A 26,413-nucleotide genomic window follows, 5' to 3' on the forward strand; every position below is an offset into this window, starting at 1 on the left:
AAATGGCTTAATACTTTTTCTTTTAGGGAATGACAAGTAATATTGAGTAATGCGTTAAAAAATATCTCTAATTGTTTCTTTTGGAAAAAAAGAATCGTCCAATTAAGAGAACCAGTCCCTTCTCTCGAAACCTCGATTATTTAATTCTTCCCCGCCACATTAAAACAACCCAGCGTGCATTTTCATGGATGCACCCGCGTGGCCAAAAAGAAGTCTAGCTTCAGTACCGCGGTAGAATTAAAAAACGAAGTCAAATTACCATAACGACGGTGACATCTGCCTCGGCGTGGTAGAATTGTTCCATGGAAGGATAGAACCGTGGAAAATTATGCCACAATTCCATCAAAAAAAAAAAAACACACGACCAACGGGTACCAGACGATAATTTACCCTTTCAGAATTGGACCGTTCTTCCGGGGGAGAGGATCCGAACTGCTAGGCGTACAATGGACGGTGATGCAAACAACGAACAAAACAGGGTAAATAACACAACGTCGAGTTACCGCCGGTGATAATATATAACCGGACAAACAATATTATAAGCTAATTTTCCCGGAATCGCGTGCAGTGTGTCGGCCGGCGGTGGATTAATTTCATTCGGAACCGGCGCTATACGGCACACGGTACACGGACGATATCAATTTGGCCACGGTGATGTTACCCGTCGGTTACACGGGGCATTGTAAACACAAAGGTCCCTCTCCGATCGTCGTCATGAACTCGTCGCGTCCGGGAACCGTTTAATTTTCTCATCATCGCGCGTATCCCCCTACGTGGACACGATTTGTTTAAACAACGCGTCGTTTCGCTTGTCGACGCACGATCACCGATACGGGAAAAGTTGTGACACGCCTCTGTGTAAATGCAAAACCGACGGTTTTAGAACAGCCTCGTTTGTATTCATGAAAGAACATATTTCTCGAACAAATGAAATCGGTTAATTTAACCAGGTGTAAGATCGTGAACAGCGATTTTTGTAGAGTGACCAGTGTAGTGATGTAAATTGACAATTTTTATCAGCCAGCCGAAAAATTTAGGATGTAATTTGAGAATTAAAATTCGATGATCGGAACTGGTGACGAGATTATTAATTAGATAGGAGCGAATGACGGAGATATTAGAACTCCATAAGCACCTTGAATCTCAAGGGTCTAGCCAAACACATTTTCCTGTAAATATTGTTGTAAAAATTGCGGTTTAACTCCAGTCGAGAAACTATGCCAGGAAAACTATTAAAAATGTTTACAATCCTGGAAACTATCGAATATTGTATTTCACAAATGAGAAATTCAAATTGAAAATTCCGTCAAATTTCCGTTCCATCTTCCCTCTCTTCACAAAAACTATCACCCTATCTATTCTGTGAACAATTTTTCGCGTATCCTTACATTCTGTGGAAGATTCTCCACAGTGTACGAAAGTGATCTCTGTTCGATATTTAGAATGACCTCATTTCGAACCACTCTATATTAATGAAACCGCGGAAAATCTATTTTTGGAACATCGTTTCAGGATACAGGAAGCCCCCCTTCGGTGGTCGTCATTTTCTTATGCAATATTTCAGGTTCCCACGGGACGTAATGCATAACCATAGGAGCGTTCAGAAGAGAAGCTGATGGACCGCCACCGCATTCTACCGATACCCGATATCGAGCATCTTCCTTTTAATGGATACACCGACACGCCGACTGCTGCCTTCGGCACACTTTTGTGGCAATCAATCGAAGCCGTAAAACCTTCTTCAGTCAACACGTGACCTATACAGATCTGGTTTCCAGACGTGACCGCCGTTAGAACGTCTCCGAGGGATCTTACGGCCTCGTCGCGCATCAATTTCTGTTTATCGCAATTCAACTGGGAGTACCGTATTAAAAATGAAAATTCTCAAAATATATAGAATAAAGGTCACAAAGACTGTGAATTCTCGAAACATTCTGTAGCCCGAAGAATAATGAAAGAAGTGGCCTTTTAAATTTGAAGTTGATCGTTACTTTAAATCCTATTTCATATGCAAACTCATTGAGGTTATTTCTACAGAAGTAATTAACGACATTTCCAACACTTTAAGGGATCATTTTCCTGGTAGCCTACAGTTACGAGGAAGACGTTTCTTTAAATTTCAACAATTTGTTCGCTAGAAATACCAGAGAATTTCGATCGATAAAGGAATGGTTTTCTAATACTTCCTCTGGCAGGCACGGATTTCAAGTAGATCATGACAATAGAAGAAGACACATAAATGGAATTGGCACTTAGGGCGATATAAGTTCCGATCGAGAGACATAAATAATCGATGTTGCGCCCGCATTTGATTCGGTTTCAAGTATTTAGGAAGCAATCGTACGGTAAGCTGATACAAAGAAAAATGAGACTCACCTTGAGCTGATGCTGCGGTCGCCTGAGAGCGCCCTGGTCCCGTCGTCCGCCTAGTCGGTCCGCGTCCGCTTCCAATCCCTCCATTGAGGACTCCGCTTCGCTCAACCAAGCCAAGAAGTTGTCCAGGGACCGGTCGAAGTTGTGGAGGGAGTTCATCGCGGAGTGCAGCAGTTTTCCTCGATTGATGATACTAAAACCGATTCGATACACATTATCAGACTGCGGATTTTTATGCGAGATTATATTTTCTGCAGCAATTCACACAGAGAAAAGCAAATCTAGGAATTACATTTGTTTCTTAAGTATCATATTGGGCTCAGAATAAACTAGAAAGTATGTCTCTTGTAATTTGTGTTCAGTGCTACTTGATATAATTATTCTTTCATCGTTTCATAATACTAATTTACAGCAGTATCCAATGAACTATTCGTAATAAAATGGTTAAAAAAAAACTATTGCTTCATTCTATTTATGACGTACAATAATCTTATAAATAGTTATCTTACAAAAATAGTTCTATTTATGACAGTAGAATAATCTAAGCTGATCACGTTTCATGGTCCACCCTGTATATTATACATTACGTACATTGCTTCTACAGTTACATTAAAAGAATTTCTTTCTCAAATCTGTAGGCAGGATCCGAGGTGACATTATAATAAATAATGTACGAAGGTATACGTATGCAGAATTTCTTCGACGAGCGACATACCTGGTGTTGAGATTGTTGTATCTTTGATTGATGGTCTCCGTCATCTTTTTCACGCGTGTCGTGTCGTCCTGCTGATAAACGGCGATCAGCTTCTGCGTGAGCTGATTGAAGAGCTCGATCTGTCGCTTGTACTGGTGCAGCTCCGCGTGGAACGACTGAGAAAACGAACGGGACGAAATAAAATAAGAGAGGAGGAGGGGGAGGGGAGGGAAGGTCAACGCCGCGGGGAAAACTTATCTATGTCCGAGTTGGTATCAAGTCAGGAATCGCGTGCCGTAACTTAAAGAAGGTAAATCTTCGGGCTCATGGGACGGGCCGAAGTTTTATGCTTCGATATTCCGCGCGAGGGAAACTTTCTTTCGACTGCAGGGTACAACTGATCGACGTTGATAAAACTTATAATCAGCCGGATTAAGCTCGTATAAAAATAGTGGTACTGTCGTGGAGTGAGTTATATTAATTAAAAGTTTTATACACTAATTTACCGAAATAGGAATTATATAGAATTTTTTACAGTACAGTTATTCTGCGTGCATAGCGTACATGATTGTCTGAAACTCATAGTGCAGCGAAAAGTTTAATAAACTTCAACGACGTTTTTGTATCGTTTGGAACTTTGGAAAATCGTTAAGACGGTAAATAGGATTTTACCTGGCTTCAGTTTCCAGGAATTATTTTACAACAAATCTGTATTTACACGAATTTCTGTCATTTATCCAATTTACAGTATTGTACGAATTAATGTGAACTGCAGCGATTATTAGAGATTTTTACATAAAAACAGATTGTTGTTAGTTGGCTTTGGCAGCTACATTACGTGCAATATATAACCTCCAACCCGATTCTGTATTTATGGGGAAGTGTCGATGCTATTTAATGCACTTTTAATATAAGAAGTATTATCAGAATACGTTAGTGTCTCCGATCAGTTGACTTTGATCGTCGGTATCAAATTAATTATGGAATCTGACGCTAGTGTTGAAGTAGTAAATAAGATTTCGAAACAAAAGGAAAAAAAATGGGTAACTAGATCAGTTGCAGCGAAGCGACCAGGAATACGTGGAAGCAAAAGAAAGACAATCCTTCGCGATAAGGCTGTTTTAATCAGAAATGGTAACATAAACCCCAAGAAAATTAGTTTCTGCCTGCCAGAAGACATCAGCCAAAGGTGAATTCGCAATTCATTACTGCGCTACGTCACTCACAATAAAACATCTGTTCACATAAATGCACACAATACCGTATATTCCCCACAAGCTATCGAATACAAATCGAATCTCGACTACCCCTTTCACTTAAGCATCCCCAAGAAAAGAATCCCTCCACTTCGCAAGCAACGACTCGATACCCTCTCTAAAATCTAAACAGAACTCATTAACCTTTCGAGACGAATCATCGAGACTAGCCAAACCAACAAACCCGCTCGATTCATGAATATTGTAATGCCAGTCTGGCGTCGGGACGAACGGAGAAAAAAAATAGTAACCAGGCCCGATGGCTCCGCCATTGGTTTGAACGGGAAAAGACAACATTCGCGAATAACTGCGCGAATCGAGGCGAACTCGACCAGGCCGCGGCCTGGATCTCGTGGAAATAAATTATTCCATGAATATCTCATTCGGCTCTTTTCAATCTAAACAAAGTACCACAACCGCGCGATGTACTATACCGCCGCGATCTCGTTGATTGGGACCTTTGGCCGTGCAACCACCCGAGCCTCCCTCCACCCACCCTTACCATCAGGAAATTTTTTTCTTCTCCGGCCCCGGGCCAACGTTATTCTCGTACACAAAGCGGTAGCGAAACGTTGCTAAAAAGAGGTTAGTAGCTGGTCGGATGAATACCGATCGCGTTCGTTCTCTGTAATCGCGAACCAGTCGTGGCTGGTAACGAACTCCCTGGCCTGGCTGCGGGGCCATTATATTCGACGGAGGTACCGTTCGTATTTATTCTCGCCGGAAGAATGGTATAAACGGAGAGCCTGGGAATTACACGAGAAACTTCTGTCTGTCGTTTCTATAATTGCCTGGTTAATATTAGATTACGCGAGTGATTCGTGGGGCGAAGCATTTGGATTAAGATTGAAGTTCAAAAGACTGGGAAGAAATGGGCTCAGGTGACTGTGTAGTCGACGGTTCTACGAGTGTTTGGATTTTAATTGTTTCTACACGATGATACCGGGTAAATTGTATCGAGCATTTATGCAGGGATGGTCGAAGTAGAAAGTGATACCTAGAGAATATTAACGCTGTTGCGATCTTCGGGCCATTTTTGTTCTTGTTATTTTGTCTTTGAATTTACTATTCCTTAAAAGTATCGAAGCTTATGGGGATATGAATATTCTTGTTTATATTCTCTTGGCATTATATTAAAATCGTATTATCATTGCTCAAATGGTATATTAGGAATAAAAATAGTCACATATAAGGCATTCGGATCTCTTGTCCGTAAGTATTAAGACGCAAGTTAATTTACTATATTATATTAAGTGAATGCCAAGAGCACAATGAAACTGGAATTTTAACAGAGATTAGTTGGTGATTTGGTAATTTTCGTATCGGGCTGGTTTTTGTAAAACGAGCTATAAACAGTAAGAATTTATCGAAGTATCAATAGTAGAGTGATATGGGTATCGTGAATGAGATTGGTATCATTACTGAAAGCTTATAGGGGATTAATCGCGGATTGTGAATGAAATATCCAGTCCATTAAGAGCTGGTTACTACCAGGGTGAATGAGTCGTTCATCCGCTGAATACGAATGACATGTTGGCGGGGGTGTGTGGTAAAGAAGGAATGATTGATTAGATATGACTGGGCGAACAGTTGCAGCACGACCAGTCCCGCGATCAGGCGGAATATAGAGTTATGCCTACGAAGTGGAGGGACGAATGTACAAGGTAGATCGTCGTGATCAGAAATATTACAGAATATAGATAAGGATACAGAGATTATTGACACTAGATAAAGAATAGAGAAAGTAGAAAATGAAAATAAAATAAAATATACTGTACTAGTTCCGAAAGTACAAAACGAAAGGTACAGAATATAAAATGTATTATAACCGTTAAGAAGTAAAGGGCAGAAGATACAGGAATAAGAATACACTGCACAGATGAAAACGTAGAAAACGAGCTCAATGAATTACTCGATAACAAGTGCAGCCTGTGTGAATTAGACATTTTTTACTACATCACGAGCAACGGCGTTATTCCTACCACTGGGGGAGTCCCCCTGTGAAACCAATCAAAACAGAGTAAACAGAAGATAATCAGAGGCTCGATTTGAGGCAAAAAAAAAATTTATGAAGGGCTAAAAATTGCACTGCCTTGCCACGAATGCTTCAAACTGAACCCGAGTACGACGCACTCATCGAGATATTACTGTATCAGCCTCTAAGTTCTTGGATCCCCTTTTCTGTGAGCACTCTGTATATTCATACAGAGTAAGTAAAAATAAAGATCAGAAAATAACGAAACATACTCGCAGAGAGTATAGAAACAGTAGGAAAAATATTTTCATTCAACAGCTATCGCCAGAACGTGCATCGGGTTTCATTGACCAGTACGGTCGCCTAAGCGCGCACGAGGTACGAAAGCGTACGCCTCGCACTCCAACGAATAGTCTGCCGCGCAAGATATAAAGAAAGACTAGATAAAAATCGCGACCTCTGGTATGGTTAATGCGCGACGGTTAATGTAGAAGTTCGGAAAAGAATGGGAGTAGGGGAATGGGAATTCCAGCGTACCTTTTGTTCTCGGAGCTGCGCCTCGAGAACGTCGGCGGTGTGCCCTACAGCCTGCATTTTCTCCAGTCGAGTTTCCATCCGCGCGAGCCATACTTCCACCTCGTTCCTCTTCGCCTCGTATCGCTGGCTGTCACCGAGCATCGCGTCCAACTGCGTCTTCCTTTGCATCACTTTCGAGTTCGTCTCGTCCCAATGTTCTCTCAGCTTCGTGACTGCAACAGTAATCGTAGCCGAGCGTGCACTTTAGATCGTCCGTTATTGTCGTTTAAAAGGATTAATGCATACACTGCACATACGTTCTTAAATTCTGCTTACCAATACTTATCCTGGTACTTAAAAATTTTCCAGTATGTAACCAAGACGTGTATCATATTATTCTAATGTATCCATATCATACAATTAAATTAGTAAAATTTGCTCCATGGCAAATTCAATTATAGATCGTTCGTAAATTAGAAGAAAAAGAAAAGTCACTCGCTACTCCTGTTAAATCTACACTGAGAAGCAAAAAAAAGTAGCTGATTCTAAGACTATGTTATTTTCGTTCGTCTTCATTAAGCAAGGAACTAGTTCTGAATGTATTGTACTTTGTTTTTCTTTTCTTTTCTTTTTGCTTCTGATTGTAGCTGAACTCGTTAAAAGCAATTCAATCGCAAGATCAATCGGAACTATTGCACCGAACCACAAATCCACGTTATTATCTATTCCATGGATTCTCAATTCAAAGTTCACTACAAAGGCAAACGGGGGAGAACACAAGGGGCTTCGATCTAAAACGCTTCAATTAGATCCACAGCGTTGAAAGAACAGCGTGGATCTATTTGACTCCAACCAACCGTTCGCGGATGAAAGTTTCATCCCGCGAGCCGACCGTGGCTCGAAATAGAGGCTGCATGAATAAGTAACCGACAGGACTGTCGAAGAGTTATTCCAATTAACCGATCGTTTGACTAACCGGAGTCACAAGAATTCCATTATTCAGGGTGCTCTGATAGGAATGGAAATATTAAATACACCCTGGGAATTATAGGTGTTACAACCAGCAAAGAGTCGATTCTATATTTAAGGGAAAAAGAAAAAAAAAACAAAGAAAAAGTGTAGCATAACATTTTTCGAAAAAAGTTTTCGTTTTCCAAAATATCAATCCGCTGTGTCAATTTTCTACCGAAAGACAAACTGAGTCGGAAAAGTGAGGGACGGATCAGGGTTAAGTAGAAACAAACCAGCGATAGCAAGACATCTAAGTTCACGAATGCAATGTGAAGAAATTTTGTTCTACATATTCGACTAATTTTTCTGTAACAAATTCACTTTTCCGTTTGATTATTGCACCGTTGACTGAACACCCTGTGCAATCGAAGCGATTCGACCGATCAAATGAGTGAATATACCGAATCATCGATACCGTCCGAGTGGAAACTTGCTCGGCAAATATTCAAGCTTGTGCGCGCGCGCGCACTTGGTATGTATGCACACCAGCTCGGGGCTCGTTAATCGAACGCTAGGAACCGACGTCCCGGCACGTGTTCGTTGTTTCAAGGAGCACTTCTCGGTCCACGCAGGAGGGGCTAAAATCCACGTTGAAATTCGCGCCAGGCGCGAGGAACCACCTGGAAGCTGTCCAAGTTGAAGTAGCTTAGCAATGGGAGGTAGAAGGGTGGAGGTAGGCGCAGCTGGAAAAGCAGGCGTAAAGCACTGGCAACGTTTCAACGGCCGTAACAACAAAATTTGCACGCGTGGACAGCACACTTGAGTGTACCTTTCAGGATGCACTGCATTGACAGGATGTTTCGCGCGTGCGTCCCGTCGAACAGGATCGAAACTACAACGGAAACAACGTTGATTGAGAGCAGCGTACCTCCTAGTAGAATTGGAAAGTGAAGCGTGAACGGTAGGAAATATTCAGGAGGCAAAGTGCAGAAAATAGTGAGCAAGTGTATATTGAGGAGTGAATATTCGGGTGCAGAAAATATGGATTAATGATTCGAGTGTAGGGGATATAGCGAGTAGGGAGTGGAAATTGGAGTTTATAAAGTACAGAACAAATGAAATCTCGAGTGTGAATGTACTGAACGGTAGGAAATATTCGGAAGTAGAGAACGTAGTGCAGAAAATGATGAGCAGAGGGTATATTGACGAGTGAATATTTGGGAATGGAAAATATGAATACATGATTAGAGAGCAGAGGATATACTAAGTAAGGACTAGAAATTAGAGTTTATAAAATAGGTACAAAGTAGATGCAATCTCTCGTGTATGTTGGTAAAAAAGTTGAGAGTACAGTAAGAACAAAATCACTGGAAGCACAACGACCCTCTTCTATTTCTTGATCAGGGTAGTTTAATTTGTGGATCAACCGAGACATCTCGGAGCTTGTGAAACACGACACTGATAATACTGGGGCTCCGAGACCTATTACCCGACGACCTGAGACCTACTATCGACGTGTGCATAACCACGGAACCTGAGATGGACACCTCCGGAGAGATTAGACCCTAAGGGGACAATTACGAGCACAGAAATTCCAATTCCAATGATTTATATCTCGCGAGGATGGAAATGATACATCTACAGTGTCAATCTTGTGTCATTCACAAAGATCGTACACAGTCTTCCGTGCAATTTTCAAGTACATGGACCTAAACTTCTCTTAATTATACATCCCCAGGAATTCTATTTAATTTCATAAGGTACTCAGAAGTTCCGAAGTCCCTTCGAAAGACCTCGAGCCCATTAAATCATTTAACTACCCACTCTTAGGAGTTCTATTTGGTCCTATAAAGTCTCCAGACATTCGGATAAAGTTCTTCGAACCTCCCAGATCATTAGAAGTTTTATTTTCACTGATTAGTAACTCCACACTTCTGTCACGTATCTATTAAGAATATTCTACTTGGTCCAACAAAGTGTTCGACAGGTTTCAAAAAATCTGTCGAATCTTCACGATCCTCCGAACCCTCTGAATTTCCATTTGTCGTTGGCAGCATAACTAGCTTCGTCAGACATTATGGGATCCAATCGGCAATGAATAGCCAGCAATCCGATCGAACATTTATTGCGTATGATGCAATCGAGACCGGGGCCAGATTACACAGCAATTTTCGGTAATGACGGTAATGATTCGTTTGTCTATTCCGCGGCAGAAGAGAAACAACCGCGTGAACTCCCGGGGCAATGCAAAGTTTAACGTGTCTCCGTCATGGCAGCATTGTACTAATATCCACAAACTATATAACCGGGCATAGAGAGCGACGCGGAGAGTTTCGTGCTTTTGGGAATTGGGATGTATACGCCGAGTACAATCAATTTTAGAGAAGTTTCGGTAATACAAGTTGATGTATGACGCTGGCCGAACTGTAAAATACGCTCCCGCGGAATAATGAAAAGCGTCCGTTGTATACAGTCGGGGGATTAATCTTGTGAAGAGTCGCGAACAGCTTTTACGTGAGACGTAACTGTTTATTTACCTGTAACCACATTACACGCCGAGTTTTATTAACAACCGTATACAGGGTGTCCCACCTAACACGAGCACCTTCAATATTTCGCTTGTTTTTGGAGATACAGAAAAATGTGAGGGGAAAATATTATTTGGTTAAAAGGAGCAAATACTATGACAAGCAATAGTTTTTCTTAAGCTCATATTTTTTAATGGGAATATATATTTTTATCATCGTGGTGTAATAGTTGAGTCAGGACCAATCCAATGACCTAAATAGTATGACCTTCATGTGAACTTGAGTACGAAAAATGCATACATGTAAGGGAGTAGACTGTAATAATAATGTAATCACTTAGAGCATTTGTTAAAATTAATTTTCTGCAAAGCAGAAGCAAGTGAGGTATGGAAGGTGCTCACGTTACGTAGGACACCTTGTATATGGATACCCTGACGCGTGACACAGAATTTAAAAAATTAATACTGCAAAACTCTAACCAGTGACCGTGATATTTAACGAGCTTAGTAGTATAACAGCCGTAAAAATTTGTTCTCTACTGTTTATTTGTTATTACTAATTCCCAGCACAAATACACGCGGCTCGGGTGATTTTTCAAACCACATTTCCTTGAAAACAAAACCTGAAACGAATTTATTCTTTTTTCGACTTACGTTATCTCGTAAAATCAGCTCCCAGCCGGTTGTACTACCGGATCCGAGATACCCTGTATAGTCAATGAAACAGAGAGAGTCTCGATAAATCGTGGTCGATTTCTTCGCGGCGATCCATCACCGGAGCTAATTTCCTCGAAGACACGGGGCCAAAAATCACAGGTCAGAGGTGCATTCGCACGTAACCGGAAGCATATGCTACGCCCGCAGACTGATATAAACCGACAGGCCACGCACGGGGCAGACTAACGTCGCGAAGTTAAGAGGGCCGCAAAGCGCGCACGGGGCCTGCGTACGTGCATACGGATCCCGGGACCGGAAGTGAAGTGGCTTGATCTATCGTCCCTCTCCGTCCCCGAAGGGAGAGACAGCCGCGGCAAAAGACGTTGTCATCCACGCTGGGTTCACTTCAATGACTTATTACGAGAGCAGTTCGGTCCCATCGACCCCTTGGGCGCACCGTTACGTACCCTTGCGAACTCGAGTCACAGGCGTGACAAGTGCTCGACGAGCCATTAAAGATGGCACGTACGCGCCCTCTCGACCCCTACGGCCGGTCAGGTTACCGAGTTCCATGTTCCTACTTTAATTTGCCACGATGTCAATTACAGCGGTGAAAAAAAGGGTTTGCAGACGGAGCCACTTTGTGCTGGTAATTATATAGATTCTTGGAATACTTCGTAGGAGTTTCCATCACTTTAATCTATCTTAATTATAATACATCTTTTGTATAACGTACTTTTCAACACGCTCACTGCCAGACTACTACTTATGATTATTTTAACAGAGACGAAGAAATTTGTTTTAATTAAAAGGGAATGTTTTCTTTTAACTTTCAAGAATCTAAAAGGTAGTAATTTTAATACCATATTTTGTCCTTCTGTTCAATGGAATTACCTACTATTGACCCAAAGCACGTCAATATATTATTTATGTACTGCATATATGTTTTAGTCGCTCGAGTGTCAAAGGGAACGAAATAAATTAGAATGTAACTCAAACTAAATCGAAATGTCCGAGTCACGGTAAAATTGCACACGATTCGTTGATTAGCGTATTACTACAGCAAACGGAGGAAGAATAATGCACACGTCAAGAAAAAAGTGAACGTGAATTATAGTCGGTCGAGTTGGTCACAGCGGGTCGGCCGGTTCATATTCTCTGGATCCGGTGCGTGGCCATAGCTGACGATCGTGATATTCCCTGCTCGCCAGCTCCGAACATTTTACGAACCGACGTGCCACGTGTGAACTTCGATAATCGCGCGTTTACAGAAGCAATTCCGGCGAAACTCAAACGGAAATTCCACGCGCGGTTTCGCCGGACCTGAGCCCGCAAATCGCTGTTCGGAATTTAAATTTATACAGGGGAACCATTTATTTCAATCTTGCGACCGCAATTGCGAAACCCAGAGACATAGTAACATTAATGTTAACGGGGTGATGTTAATTCAGAAAATTGAAGATTTTTATTACATTCAAATAGCGTAGTTAAGAGTACGCGATTTTTTCAGGAATCTGTTTACAAATCTCACTTATGAAATTAAATATAACAATGAGGAACTAAAGAATTACTCCCAAGGGAACATATCAAATCCACACAGGTCAATTTTCATGCAATTTATATGAGATATAGTACACGGAAAAATATTTCGCACGCGTTTATAGCGGCAATCGTCCATATTGTAGAGGTGAAAACAACCCTCGAAGTTAGGGGTCGAAAACATCTTTTTTCGAATATCTGGGGAACTAAAGGATATAAGAAAAATTTTTTTTTTTTAATTGTGTGTTTTTGAACAAGAAATTTAATAACGTGAGTGATTTAACAAAAATCTAACTATATCTCATATAAATAGTATCAAAATATCTGGAACATCTTACAATTACAGTACAATCTACTCTGATATCCTTCTTCATATGCGATCTCAGTGGTTCAATTCTCTTAATTGTTTCAAACGCGATGCAAATGAGCTCGCAGGCAGAAAACTCGCAAAACAGAACGGGACCCGTGTGTACAACCACGAATTCTATACGCAAGCGTACGGCGGTCTCCCTCGCGTGCCTTTTATTGCAACGGGATGCCTAATGCACCTCTATTAAATTCAGATGAATCGCCTAATATATTCAAATTGTCGGGCTGGCGCCCCTGTAAAGTGAGCGGAGAGGTATTCGGGATTGAAATCGATGAAATACAGAAGACGATGGCGGCGAGACACGCGCGGACGGGACGGAAACAGCGAAAGGGCGAGCGGGGGGAAAACGTGGAAGGAAACGGCGGAAACGATGGGACCCCGGAGTGGGACAGGGAATACCGGGTACGGTTACATCAGTGAAATGAAAATTGAAGTCGAGGAAAATCCCGTCTGAGAGCGGTATATACCGGCCTCAAACTTACTGGGATTTCTCGTCTCTCCAGCGATGCATCGTTTATCATGCGACGTGCACGCGCGCAGAATTTAATTGTGAGCTCTCGGTTGATATCGGGGGGCCGAGGGCGACGAAACTGTGTCCAGAAACGTGGCACTGTTCGCTGCCCGTGCCTAACCACAAGGCTTATTCCCGGACTGTCACTGTGAGAGAGGCAAGAGTCGACACTCGGTGTGGTCACAATAAACCTGTATAGTTTAACAGCCTCGCGGAAATGTATCGCAGACTTTATTAATTCGACTTCCGACCCAAAGGGCGAAGAGGGTTGGTCTGTGTTTCCTGCGAAACGATGTTAAATCTTTTGGACAGTCTAATGAAATTACGAATTGGGGTGAAAAAGAAAGTGGATATGGTTTTTATGCTCTAAATTACTTGTAATGTTATTTGGTCGTTGTGTTTAACATTAATGTCTTTTTAATGATACCGAGTATGAGGTAGTTAAAGGATATGACTGAGATACGAATACGATTAGAATCACGGTAACCTCCTCAGACTCAGTGCATATTGCAATGTAGAATAATTGTAACTTTTGTTCTGAATCTATTTTACGAATTTTCATAAAAATTTTCATAAAAATATGATTTTCCACTCACAAACGGACCGTTTCTCCCGTAACAAAAGAAACGCAGAAGTTAATATCGTTAGACCAGCAAACAAGCCATGTCAACTTCCGCTATTTCTTTTTTTTTCCCCGCCGTGCTGACATCGGCCAAAAGAAAATTCCCGAGCGTGAAACGCGACTCGTAATACACGGACAACATCCACGGGAAACGCCTCGTCGTTTCGAATAACGTTGAAACTCCGGCCGAACTTTGTTAAGCGTGCTACCAGCGAAGATTTCCGACGTACCTTTACCCCTCTGCACCCGGCAACCGGATTATGTTCGAGCGTCGACCAGGACAAAGTTGGCTGAAAGTTGTTCGTTTTGTTGTCCCTTGGACTAGTTTAAGGCTCCCGGTATCTGGACGTCCGGGCAAATAAAGAAAGTCATCCGACGAATCACAAGATAAAGAACGAAAGAGAGAGAAAGAGGGTTGCAAACGGGCGGCGCTGGTGTATCCTCCACGACAACGTCATTTCTCTCTCTTCTCGAGCTAGGTGAAGGTATACCAGGTATCTCGGAGAGATCGAACGGGTTTCCAGAGTGTCGGTAAACAGCGAGCAACGAACCCCAACCTGGAGGAGGGGTGGTCTTCGAGCTTCCGTTCGTTCGAGAGCCGCTGGGGATTAAGGAATTGAAGAAGTTCGCTAGTTAAAATTCTAACGCACGCGGAGAGCCCACGGAGAACTTCGCCTCGCGGGAAAGACTTCAATTAAACTCACCGAGTCGTTTGACGGTGGGTGAATGCAGGCTACGTTTGAATCAGGAAGCAGGGTCGTGGATCAGACTGGTGTATATCGAGGTATATAGTGGATGGTTCGATTAATTTTTACGGTAAAGAAATGATTTCTTAGTATTAGGTATACTAAGTAACCCACTATTCCTTCTTCAACTTCAATTGAACCCTGAAACCAAGGGAAGATAGGTGGGGCCTGAGGAACATCTAAGACTTGCCTGGGCAAAGTGGGATTATATGGCGTGGGATCGAAAGACTTTTGCATCACGGAAAGGGTATCTCAGGAATATGTTAACTGTGAAATGGATTAAAATGTAAAATTAATTCTAGTAAGTGTGGTATGAAACTTGGATGCTAAATATAGCGTTACCTCTATTATAAAATTCACTGGGTACCATTACACGTCCAGGATGAGAGTAAAAGTTAGAGTATATACCCTGAGTTTCAAAATACAACGAAGGTACGAGGTATCTCTCTAACGAGATGTGTCTGCCATAAATTTCTAAATGAACCGTTCACAAGCCAAAGTGACTAACTCCACTTTCTGAATTTCTTCAAACTATAGCGCCTAAAAGCACTTGACTGGCGCTTAAATTTTTAAATCTAAAATAAATTTCCTTCGTAATTTTTGTGGAGTTCACTTTGGCAAATAAACGACTCAATTATGTTTCCTTTTCTCGCACAGACGAATAATTCTGCAGATTCGATCCTGGCGTACTGACTTCCTCGAATAGTATCTCTTGAATTCAGGAACAGTTGCAACATTCACCTCGCATGGAGAATACTTCAGGTATCAATAACTGGATTTCAACGATCAGTTTTTTCGCATGAAATAGTAAAAGCAAGGAGACCGTCGGAAATTGGGGTGGAGTGGGTTGTAAACTATTCCGTAATATACCATGACGAGCATGTAGAGACGCGAACGGGCCGCAACGGCCCACGGTATGAAACTTTACACGGCCGAAGTGGAATTTCCGATAAACTTCGGACCCGACAACTCCGAGACGACGGGGCTCTGCTTCGCGAAATTCTTCTCTTCCATTACTGCCTGCTGGACAAGTTTCTTTCCACCGTTCCTTCCGGCCGATTGAGGCTCGTCGAGGCCCCGGGGCAAAAAGGAGAACCAGAATCGCGACCGCCGAACCAGGGAACTACGAAATACATAAGGAAAGCTCAAAGAAAAAAAAAGGACAGAGAGTTTGGAGGGCTATGGGATACGTGAGGCGTGTGCAAAGGGTGCCATTTTCGAGCGGGTTCGTTCGCCGGTCTCTTTATAACCGGTCCAAAAACGTACGTCGCGCTTCCGCCAACTTCTTCCCGCCTGTATCCACCCTCTTAGAAGAAGGATAATAAAGAGACTAACGGCTTCCGTGCGAGCACGTCTCGCTGGTAAGTGTCGCTGACTCGCGTAGGACCGTTTCACGATCTTTTTTTCGTGAAAATTTAACGCGCGCGCAGCGAACTGAAACGCGTGAATACAACCGTTTTACTTGTACAGAATCCGTGTTGCGTATAGAGCGGATTAAATCAGGTCGATTAATCAGTCAATCTAGGTGGAGAAAAACAAGAAATCTGATTGGATTTGTGATTGTCGAAACGAAGCGGGAATACTGTTCTTAAGAATCCTCCTTCCATGTACCTGACTTTTATGGTAACCTTTCATTTTAAATCTATTGTTAACAGATTGTATCTATTTGTTAACAGATTCAAATAATGAATGCATCTACGATCTATTTGTTAACAGACTGAGATAACGAATGAATCTGCTACCTATTTGTTAACAGAATGAATTAGAACCATTTTTATAGTTAAAATGGTTCTAATTTAAAATAATTAAAAACGTCACAAGAATTTGGATATGTTTTCCAATATTATATGAATCTAAGGTTGCTACCTAATATCAAACAACAGAAGCCCGACGAAATTTTTTTTGCAGTAAAAAGGAAACATATCTATTAGTCAAGAATTGAATCTATCTATCCACCCTATTGATCCAGTCCCTAAGGACATCTAAAAGAATACACACGTGTATTTGGATTATCCATGGTCCCTCGATTGCATGACCAAATAATCAAACACGTTCTTTTCACGGAGAAAGACTTCTGCCCACATAATGCGGCGATTTCATTGCGTGACGTGCCCGACAACGGTCAACGAGTTCGCAAAGCTGCACACGCCACGATAACTGCAACCGAGATTCCGTTAATGAGATTCGGATTCCATTTGCCTCGCGGAACACCTCTGTCCCTTTGTCTTTGACGCGTAACCCGCGGCGTGACGCGAAACCAGCATTTTTGCGCCGTGTACCCTCGTACATTACGCCCAAAAGCCTCGAGTTTCGTAACTTTCCGAACAACTATCACTAAACGTACCAGTGTTCTATCGTTTGTTCTGACCAGTCTGTGAATTGTACATCGGTACTCGAGGTTAACCTTAATCGTCAATTTTTCCAGGTACGTGAGTTAAACTATAAGAATTCGTGTGAACATTGATACTATTGAATCTTCAAATCGCGATTTTTGTAACCTCGATTTTAGAGCCTTGGAACCTTACTGAATCTTCGTCTACGTTGAATAAGAAAAATCGATCGAAATATACGTCACTGAAAAATCTGGAAAGACGAAGAAATCACGATTGTGTTAGTAATGTATTATCGTTATGATACCCACACTATTATGCGGCACTGTCCTTTCAGAGATATTTTCAGTTCCCCCCTCTCAAAACCTAAGGAATCCTCACGTAAGATAAATTACGTTCCTTCAGTTTTCTTACAAGTTAATTAAAAAAAGTATCCATTAATTTTCCTTTGTTTCTCCCTTAACTTCCCGATTCAGTTACGGCCAGGTAATTCTGCGAACAATTCAAGAAAGTCAGATTTTCTGTACCTCTTAAATGGATCTAGAAATGTGCTTCGCGTACGTTTAACTTGATAATCACAGCATGAAAGAGAAATTTAACGGCGAAGCTGCATCGGAAAATTGTGCTCGCTGCGACGAAAATGACATCACCCCACGCGCCCGTCTCGATTTTTTCCCCGCTCTAGCAATTCGTTTCAATCGACGCCCTGAAATCGATCGCAATTTGCAAACAATTTGCAGAAATTACCGGGTAATTTCCACGAGCGCCGCGGCGGTACCGTTAAATCCATCAATCATAGAGCGTGAATAGGGGAATCGTGGGGAAAAGGAAGCACGGCGAGCAATTTTCGCGAAACGGTCACGCTTTTAAAAGAGAGACGTGCCATGGAATAACGCCCGCCTACGAATACTCGAATTAAAATGTTTAATACCTGTTAATAGCTACTACATACTAGTGACCCGTCACTTAAATATGTCTAGAAATTGCTTATTGTAGGCAGAATTTAATCCAATTAACGGATAAAAGGTCCTGCAATGACTTTACCATTTGTTACAATTACAATTATTAACCCTTTCCAGTCATATGTCTACTTTCAGCCACCGAAGCAAAAAAATTATTTTGATTTTGCGCATTTTCTCTTTGCTTCGTCCTAAAGAAAACAAATGCAACCTGATAATGAAACAACGCAACAGTATCGTTCGACGACACTCGAATTTCTTTTTGGAATAATATTTGATTACAAGATATTTATCACCTGTAGGCTACCCAGACCTCAGCATGTTATGACTGTAAAGGGTTAAATAGTAGAATACCAGGTTACGATGAAATTGATGTTGGTGCACGAATTTTTCAACTATTTTCCGTAAATGTCACACCCTGAAGAATTGGTTTTGTCACTTGTACAGTTTTTCACTGTCAGGTTGTCCAATTTTTAAACTATAAATCGGATAAAATGGGTCTTTCTGATTTCCTTATTTATCGATTTAAAGTTTATTCACCAAATCATGACGGAACATCTACAGTAATGTAAATTACATCGTAACTACATTTCGTTCAGGGATAAAACGTTTCTCATCGCATTATTCATCTGCACGACCACATAATAGGTTAAACTTATAATCTACTTACCGCAAGAGAAGGTAATAACCACGATAATTAATACGGATACAGACACAGCAATACAGTAAAACAATTTAATGAAAACTAACAGAACCTATACGTTACGTAGAATCTAATAAAACACCAAATAAAGAAAACAAATTTCCGTTTACCTTCTACCTCTATAAATTCATCTATAAACCCGTGAATTTGCTTGAAAATCCGTAGTCCAGTTATAAACATTATCCTGTAGTCTACTCACCGATTCATCCAACTTAGCAACATTTCTGCGCCGGTACCTTTTAATTTACCAATAGTCGGAACACTTATAATCGTTCGCGTATGCTTCGTCAAAGTTCACCATCCCCCAAACCACCCCAGGTTTCAGCTGTCTTTCTCCCTCCCTGAACGAAGCTATCGTCGCAAACTTTCCCCGAATAATTAGGTTTACCCGTCCACGCGTAAACTTTTAATTTCTTACTGTCCATTGTTCGCGGCCGCTTCCGCCTCCTCCCCTCCCTATCACCCTCGTTGTTACGTTTTATTTGCGTCACGAGTTTTCCAACGCATTCAACGATCCTAGCGGCCCCCGTCGTCCATATAACGCCGCCGCGATAATAAGGTTCCCGCGTAACGAGTTTCGTCCCGCGAGCGTTTACTTAATGAAATTCCGCCGCCCCGTGCCACGGCGAAAGTTCGAAGAGTTCGAAGAGTGTTCGAAACCGCCATGGACGCGTGTAACTCGCGTTTCGATCAAGCTACCCTAATTACACGCTATTCACAACCCGCCTGAGATCGATTCCTCTTTCAAAAATCGCAGTCGATTAATCAACGATCGTTTTTCACGATAGAAAAAAAACATACACGCTATAATTTCGTATTTATCGTGATATGTACCACACGTGTGAAGCGTTACAAGTTTAAAGGGTTAGCCCACCCTGACCGCTTCAAAATCATAGGTACTTCTGTGAATTTTTCCTGGCAATACAATAAAGTAAACTTGGAATCAGTTAAATGTACAAAAATATTTTTTTTTTCATACAAAATGGCGGTCCCACTTCTGCAGAGCACCTTTTCTGTGGACTGTTTCCGCGGTGGCTAGGTTTGAAGTAGAATAAGAATTTTTCATTTTCTAGGAGAAATTTGTTCGGGAAATACGTAGGAATTTTTGAAAATGTTTAGTTTTGTAAAAATGGTGAGCTTTTGAAAGAAAAAAAATTGTAATAAAGCTTCAAAAATGTAGGTTTTCCTTCATTAGAAAAAAGTAATCAAAAAGTTACACATTTAAAAAAGAATTTCACCGTTAAAGACTTAACAAAATTCTTGTTTCCCTGTTTTCGAATGCGAAAGGGCGCTACCCAGTATTCACTTTATTACTCACGGATACGAAATTGTAGCAATTCATGGTGAATTTAAAGGACGAATCAGAGGAGAAACGCACCTTCTTGGAGTACTAAATGCCGCCGAGGCTCGAGAATTCGTCGAAAGACACAGTATGTGCCGGAAGATTTCGCGAGAATCAGGCATGAGACTCACGGGCACACCGGCAAAGAGGGGGCGGCACAAACCCTGAGAACTTTCAGTTGGCTCTAATGCGATTAGGTCGCGCGAGATGGTCGGGAAGATAAATCATCTTCGCCCTCTCTGCCCTTCCTTTATACCGATATTCAGACGGACGCGACAGGCCGGAATAAATAATTCCCTTGAAAATAGGAGGGCCCCGGTAAAGGTGTAAATCTTGCTCGAATATTGCGCGATATAAAATAGCTTCGAACGCTCACTTGGATCTTCGTTGGGAGATTTTAGAGAACAAGCCAGGTTCACGGAGCTGTTTCCGAGTTCTCGTGGAGACGGAAAGTCCACGAACGCTCTGGTGAAGAAGAATTACACTCGAATACTTATGTAATTAGATGTATTCGCGATCTCGTTGAAGAACTTTCGTTCCCTATTCCGGACGAATGTTATTTACCAACGGCTCGAGCAGTATCCCCACCGAAACGACTCGTGGAACCGCTCGACGAGCGCAAATTAAAGCCTCGTAACTAATTAACGGGACCCCTCGCCGTCCTGCCCAGTCAGCGACTGGGACGAGTTGCCTTGTGAGTGGCTTAACGAGAATCATCTATTGACTCAGAATTGGACCGAGCTCCTTCGAGGAGACTTGAAAATGTAAGACATAATATCAATATATGTTTATGAAGTTTAATGACTTTCTCGGAATGTCCTCTGATTATTACTTTTATCATTGATGTGATATGTATCGTGTTAAAAATATGCGAATCATATTTTGGCGCCGCTGAATGTCAGGTAAATAAGGTAGTCAGTTACCTGAAAGACTGATTGTAGTACTGACATTCGGACAGCACGGTTAAAAACATGCGGTGTAAAACAGTCAGAGTCTGTTCAATATTGATCATATCCACCGAACATGATCAAGGGAAAAATGGACCGTAATATATTTGACATTACACGCTTTCACGATGACATATGAAAATACTCCCCGGCGTAACGACGGAAAGACATATTGCGAAAAGTCTTAAGACGAAAAACTAAAGACGCGTTACACTAGTTTTATTTTTATTTTTCATTATATCGTAAGTACTAAGTCTCTAGAATAAATAATATTAGTGTTGTTTATTTTCTCAAGTTTGCAGTTCTATCTAATAATCGCGTCAGATCCAAAATCTATCCCTACAATATGATCAAGGGAAAAATAGACTATAAAATAACACCGTTTTCGTTTATCACGAGTAGAACGAGTAAGTGGAAAAAGGACACTTTAGTCAGACATATTCTGGAACGTGTACGACGCCAATGTGATACAGGGAATCAATACAGAAATCCCAATGGGATTCCAATTCAAGATAAAGAGAAAACGCGAGAAATCTTTTAGAGATTCCCCGCAATAGCTTTCAAATATTCAAAACCAATTACCAGGAAAAGAGATACTCCAGACCGGCTCTCGATCTCGTATCCATTTCGTGAACGCCTCGTTCGATCGCGGCGGACACCCACTGCCAATACACGATTCCTATCTGATTTTCAGGTCGCAGGTTACGCGGCTCCGATACATCGGGACGTGCACACACACATACATACATACACACGCCCCTTGCACCGTTTCTCGATCCAACTTTTTCGTTTCTTTTACGGTCAGATTGGGACGGCTCGAAATGGGCGACGCCGGACACGAATGTCTGGGCAACGAAATTGGGTGGCTGCTCGAACTAGCCAGCGACGGTACCGAATACATCGGAAACAGTAACGAAGTCGGACGACGTATGCTCGAATCCCCTATAATTGCTTTGAAAAACGAAAATAACTGTGAGTCGCGCGCCACATGCCCACGGTCGATTTTAACGACAACACGTTTCACTACGCTTCACTAAATATTCTCTCTTCCGTGGTAAAATTAAAACCTGCACTCTACTGTACACGCGACACTAACGTTGTAAGAAAAATAGTTACAGTTTGCATTAAATATTCGCTAAAATCAGCAGCACATTTTAATTCGGCTATTTCTGAAGCTTATCTTAACAATAACAAAAATTTGTATGGTAGGTAAAATAAAATAACACTGTGGTTATCAATTTGGATCACATCCAATGTAAGGAATTGTAGACACTGAGCTCATTGATAGTCTCGTGTGCATACTACACTCAGTCTCGTCGCTACTAAACACAGATATCGGGGAATGAAAAAGGTGGGAGGAAGAAATGGCTTCGAAGAGAACCAAATCGAGGAAAAACGTGTGTTTCGCAGATAATTTTCGCGTGTCGAGCGGCGGTTCCGCGGCGGCCACTTCGATACCCATTGCAACGCACGGATCGCGCAGTTTGTCTTCTTTATTGTCTGTGTCAACAGCTGGCCGCGCGATTTTTCCCTGGGAAATTTCGCGGTAACGAGGTTCCCGAGTTCTCTGTCTCTTCCTCTCATGTTTACTGGTTCAATCGGAAAGAACTCGAGTCACGATATACGGTTTTATCAAATCTTTCGTGCTACAAACATACAAAATCCGCTGTGTAGTTAAGAAATTCAAGAAACACGATTGATTCTATTATAAACTTCGTAAAATACAATTCAATTCTTCATTCCCCTGAAATTTCTAAAAAAGAAACCACTGACACACCGACAGCCTAACAAACTTACATAATTTCTGTGAAGGACCAATTAAATCTCGCGTATAAAGCGAACACACAATTGATCGATACATCTCATAAAGCAGACATCATAAGCTTTTCCATTTCAATGATTCCACATACAAGAATCTCGTTAGTAAATACATATCAAGATCAAATTGGTTATCGATTATTTGAAAATTTCATTTTGTTCCTGTGGATGCGAAATAAATTGTATAAATTACCGTGAAGTACACGATAATGGCGTATAAAGAAGGTCGAATAACGGACGGTTCGAGCTTCCACCCTATTTTTCCGCGTTTTCCACAAGCGACGAAGTCTAAGCAGAACTGGATCACCATTTTAATTGGCTCCACCAACCCCCACCTACCCCCCTCGACGACCGTGCATTCTTCCCAGGCTGCATTTCTACCCGCGAACGGACACTTTCTATGCAAATCGATACGACGCTAAGGAGCTCCGCCGCCGCCACTCGCTCTTGTGTGCTCAGCCTCTTGTTCAACATCTTAATGTCGCTCGCTCGAGCCCAGCAAATGTTTCGATGTTGTGCCTGCGGTAATGAGGTGTCGCGACAATTTATCCCCCACGTCCCCCTTTTTTTTTCCTTCGTTAACCCTCTACTCACGTCGCGTGGCTTCGACGTCGCGAACAGTATACATTTCCAACGACTCACACGGATTTGGCGAAAACATACAACGAGATTCAAAATGTACACTTCACAAAACCTGAGATTCGTGGTAATACTTCTGTAGCATTTTGCTATTGATCATGGTAGTGATACAGTTGGATATGATTTTTTTCACGTTTTCGGGATAAATAGGTAGCCAACATACCCGAGAAAAAGAAATTTGGATATATAATCACAAAATTTGGTTAAACCTGGTGAATGTACTCTTATGGTTTTTTTATTCATAGTACTATGGACAGATTTGGATAATTAAATATTTTTAAATTGAAATTTACATGCAAGCATTGGTCTTTTAGTGAGAGTTCGTGACCCAAAATATGTAGATAGCAAGGGTGGTGAAGAATTGTTTGCTGGAAAACACTTTGAATTTGTTAGATTCTAAAGTGTGAGAAATAAATATGAATGAATCCCATACTTTCAATTTGTACTGAACTAACTTCACTTTCTTGGTTCTGTTTCCGTCTGTCGCCTCCTGTATAAGAGCGTAATTGCCCATGTATTTTGTTGTTAACCTTAATATTATACTTCTTACGTATTTTCTGAATAAAATTTTTATAAAACACTAACAATAACCATTACCAGAAATTAAAACCTTCATTCTCCTCCAAAATTTATAAAACTACAAATATACAATTCACAGACAGTCCTGATCACACTACCTATTACAAAACAACACTTGTCGTACAATTTCAGAATTACTTAACTTGACCGTCTCTCCTGGTGGTCCATCTCTACCAGAACTACCCTGTACGGTACTCATTACCATACAGTTGATAAAAATAAAGGCTTAATTAACAAACAACAGAACTTCCCGACGAAATCTGACAATTGAAATCGTGTCGAGAATAAACACAGCGAGCAATTCAGACACTCCCTCATTTATTACACGGATATTGTTAAGATTCTGCCAGCTGGTGCGCTCATCTCTTCCCCCTCAATAACCCGCAAACTAGGCGGCGGTCCAAGGAAATGGCATTTTCCTCGTTCCCTCTGAGCCATAGTTGCGTCTCGTCCGATGGAAGTCGGGTCCCGATATCGCAGATGACTTCTGTCTACGGGAAACTCTCATTCGGCCGATCGTAATTTATCCGAACTTTTCGTCCCTTTTCGCTTCCCTTAGACAGACGTCCCGTACGTGACGTGAAAACGGCATCATCGCGCGTCTGCGTTCACAAAGCCGGTGGTCCACGTGTACCCGTCGAAAGGAAAGCTCGATGGTGAACAACCTTTTTCTCGTCTCCCTTGTCGAGCGAAGGTCGCGCGATTTTTTACCATCCTGTCCCCTACATCCGGAACCTTTGTAATGAAATCCCAAGTTTGAGGTGAGAGACCCTTTTCGTCGCGTTTTACATTTCGACGACGACGTACGCTTTATCTTCGTTCAACGTTCCACGGTGACAGAACCCACCCTTGCTAAAAAGTTTCATTTTAAAACGAAGATAATCAAGTAAGTATTTTTTCGTTATCGCCCCTTCGTAAAAGTGAAAATGCCGGGTGTTCGTGTTGGCCGAAAGTAGAGTGTTTCTGTGGGATCGCCAGATCCGTGAGTGTTACAGGGGTTAAAATGGTACCTGTGCTTCACGAGTCTGCTGTAAAATACTTCTCTTGCGGACAACAACCCCGGGTGCAGCTTTGTAAAAGTTTGTATTTTAGTTCACGGAAGTTGGAAACGCTTGGTCCGACCACTGGTGTCTTCTCGTGCTGCTATAGCCCCAAGTTTCCATTGGACGAAATCTGTAGTCTGGATCGGTGATCCACCGCTGCGAAGCGTGCGGCTTTGGCTTGGGTCAAGTCGAGTATTCTACAAGCTTTTCCTTGTGCATTCTACGATATTTCTTAGGGTTGTTACTATGCTGGAAACTCGAAGTGTTTTGAGCTGACTTATGACTGACTGTAGCTGCATTCTTTGCAGATGTAAGGGAAACGAAAGGGAGGAGTTTCCATGAATTTTGTTTCTCGTCTGGTTGGATGTTTGTGAGGCGGTATTAAAGGGTGAGTATTATTACTGAACTGCGAATGTTTACGCAAATATGAATTTTTACAGATTAATTTTCGGACATACTTTGAAACTTAGAAATTGTCATCGGAACCTTTGGAATTACAAAGGAAAATCGTATAAATTAGACCCAAAAATCTCAGTTTCCACCATCACCATTTACCTCCAATTACATCCATTAAATCCAAACCTACAAAGGAATTCTTCACAAAAACAACATTCATTCAATTAACATTTCCACATGTGTCCCATTGCCCGGATCTCAAGCGACCAGTTCCGTGTCTCGACGTTACAAACGGCTATTCGCTCGAGGAAAAAAAAATTTTTTATCCCAACACTTGAGAAGAGGAGAAGAAAAAAAAGGGCAGAGAAAGCCCTTCGCGTGACAGACGCGCGCGAAAAGGAGAAAAATGGTCCGAGGTTCAAAGGGGTTCTCGTAGGAAGGGAGGGGGCGGTGGGCGACGCAGCCGCGTCTCAGAAACACACCGTCCTATTCCCAGTGTCATTCATCCCATTGCTCAGACGCTGCGTTCCGCAAAAACTATCCGAGGCGTCTACACTTCAAAGGGTTGAATGGGATGGGGTGGTTGCAGAGTGGCGCAGAGGGTGGCGGGTGTCCGTGCGTAGAATCGGCCACGAGGGATGCCACCTCGATGGTAGTGGAGTGAGGGGGTGAGGGGGGGCTGGCGTCGTAACTCGTGGCTACGATTGCGTGCAAAGCCAACCCCCTCGCGTGGCCTTGCTTTCACAGTGGAGTGGGTTTATCACTGTCAGGCATGGTAACGAGATAGTAAACAGTGTCGCGGAGAACGTCGAATATATGTACCTTGGTCCCTCTTGCGCGGCGGCCACTATTTGCATCTAGATGAAATTTTTGTTGCGTTTTCCGACCGCTCCAATCCATTTCGCCGGGGTTAAAAAAAA

General features: G+C 42.0%; 1 protein-coding gene across 1 annotated transcript in view; it reads right to left on the reverse strand.

Annotated features, from left to right (window-relative positions):
• Positions 1–1,117: 1,117 nt before the first annotated feature.
• LOC107188916 (dystrophin-like) overlaps positions 1,118–26,413 on the reverse strand; it is a 164,127-nt gene continuing 138,831 nt past the window's right edge. The window contains exons 33-37 of the mRNA XM_015577313.1: positions 6,836–7,047; positions 3,089–3,243; positions 2,377–2,566; positions 1,676–1,854; positions 1,118–1,169 (exon numbers count right to left, since the gene is read on the reverse strand). Of these exons, the coding sequence (XP_015432799.1) occupies positions 1,118–1,169; positions 1,676–1,854; positions 2,377–2,566; positions 3,089–3,243; positions 6,836–7,047 (788 nt within the window). The remainder of the gene's footprint in view (positions 1,170–1,675; positions 1,855–2,376; positions 2,567–3,088; positions 3,244–6,835; positions 7,048–26,413) is intronic.

Source organism: Dufourea novaeangliae, unplaced genomic scaffold (genome assembly GCF_001272555.1).
Source record: "Dufourea novaeangliae isolate 0120121106 unplaced genomic scaffold, ASM127255v1 scaffold125, whole genome shotgun sequence".
Lineage (NCBI taxonomy): Eukaryota > Metazoa > Arthropoda > Insecta > Hymenoptera > Halictidae > Dufourea > Dufourea novaeangliae.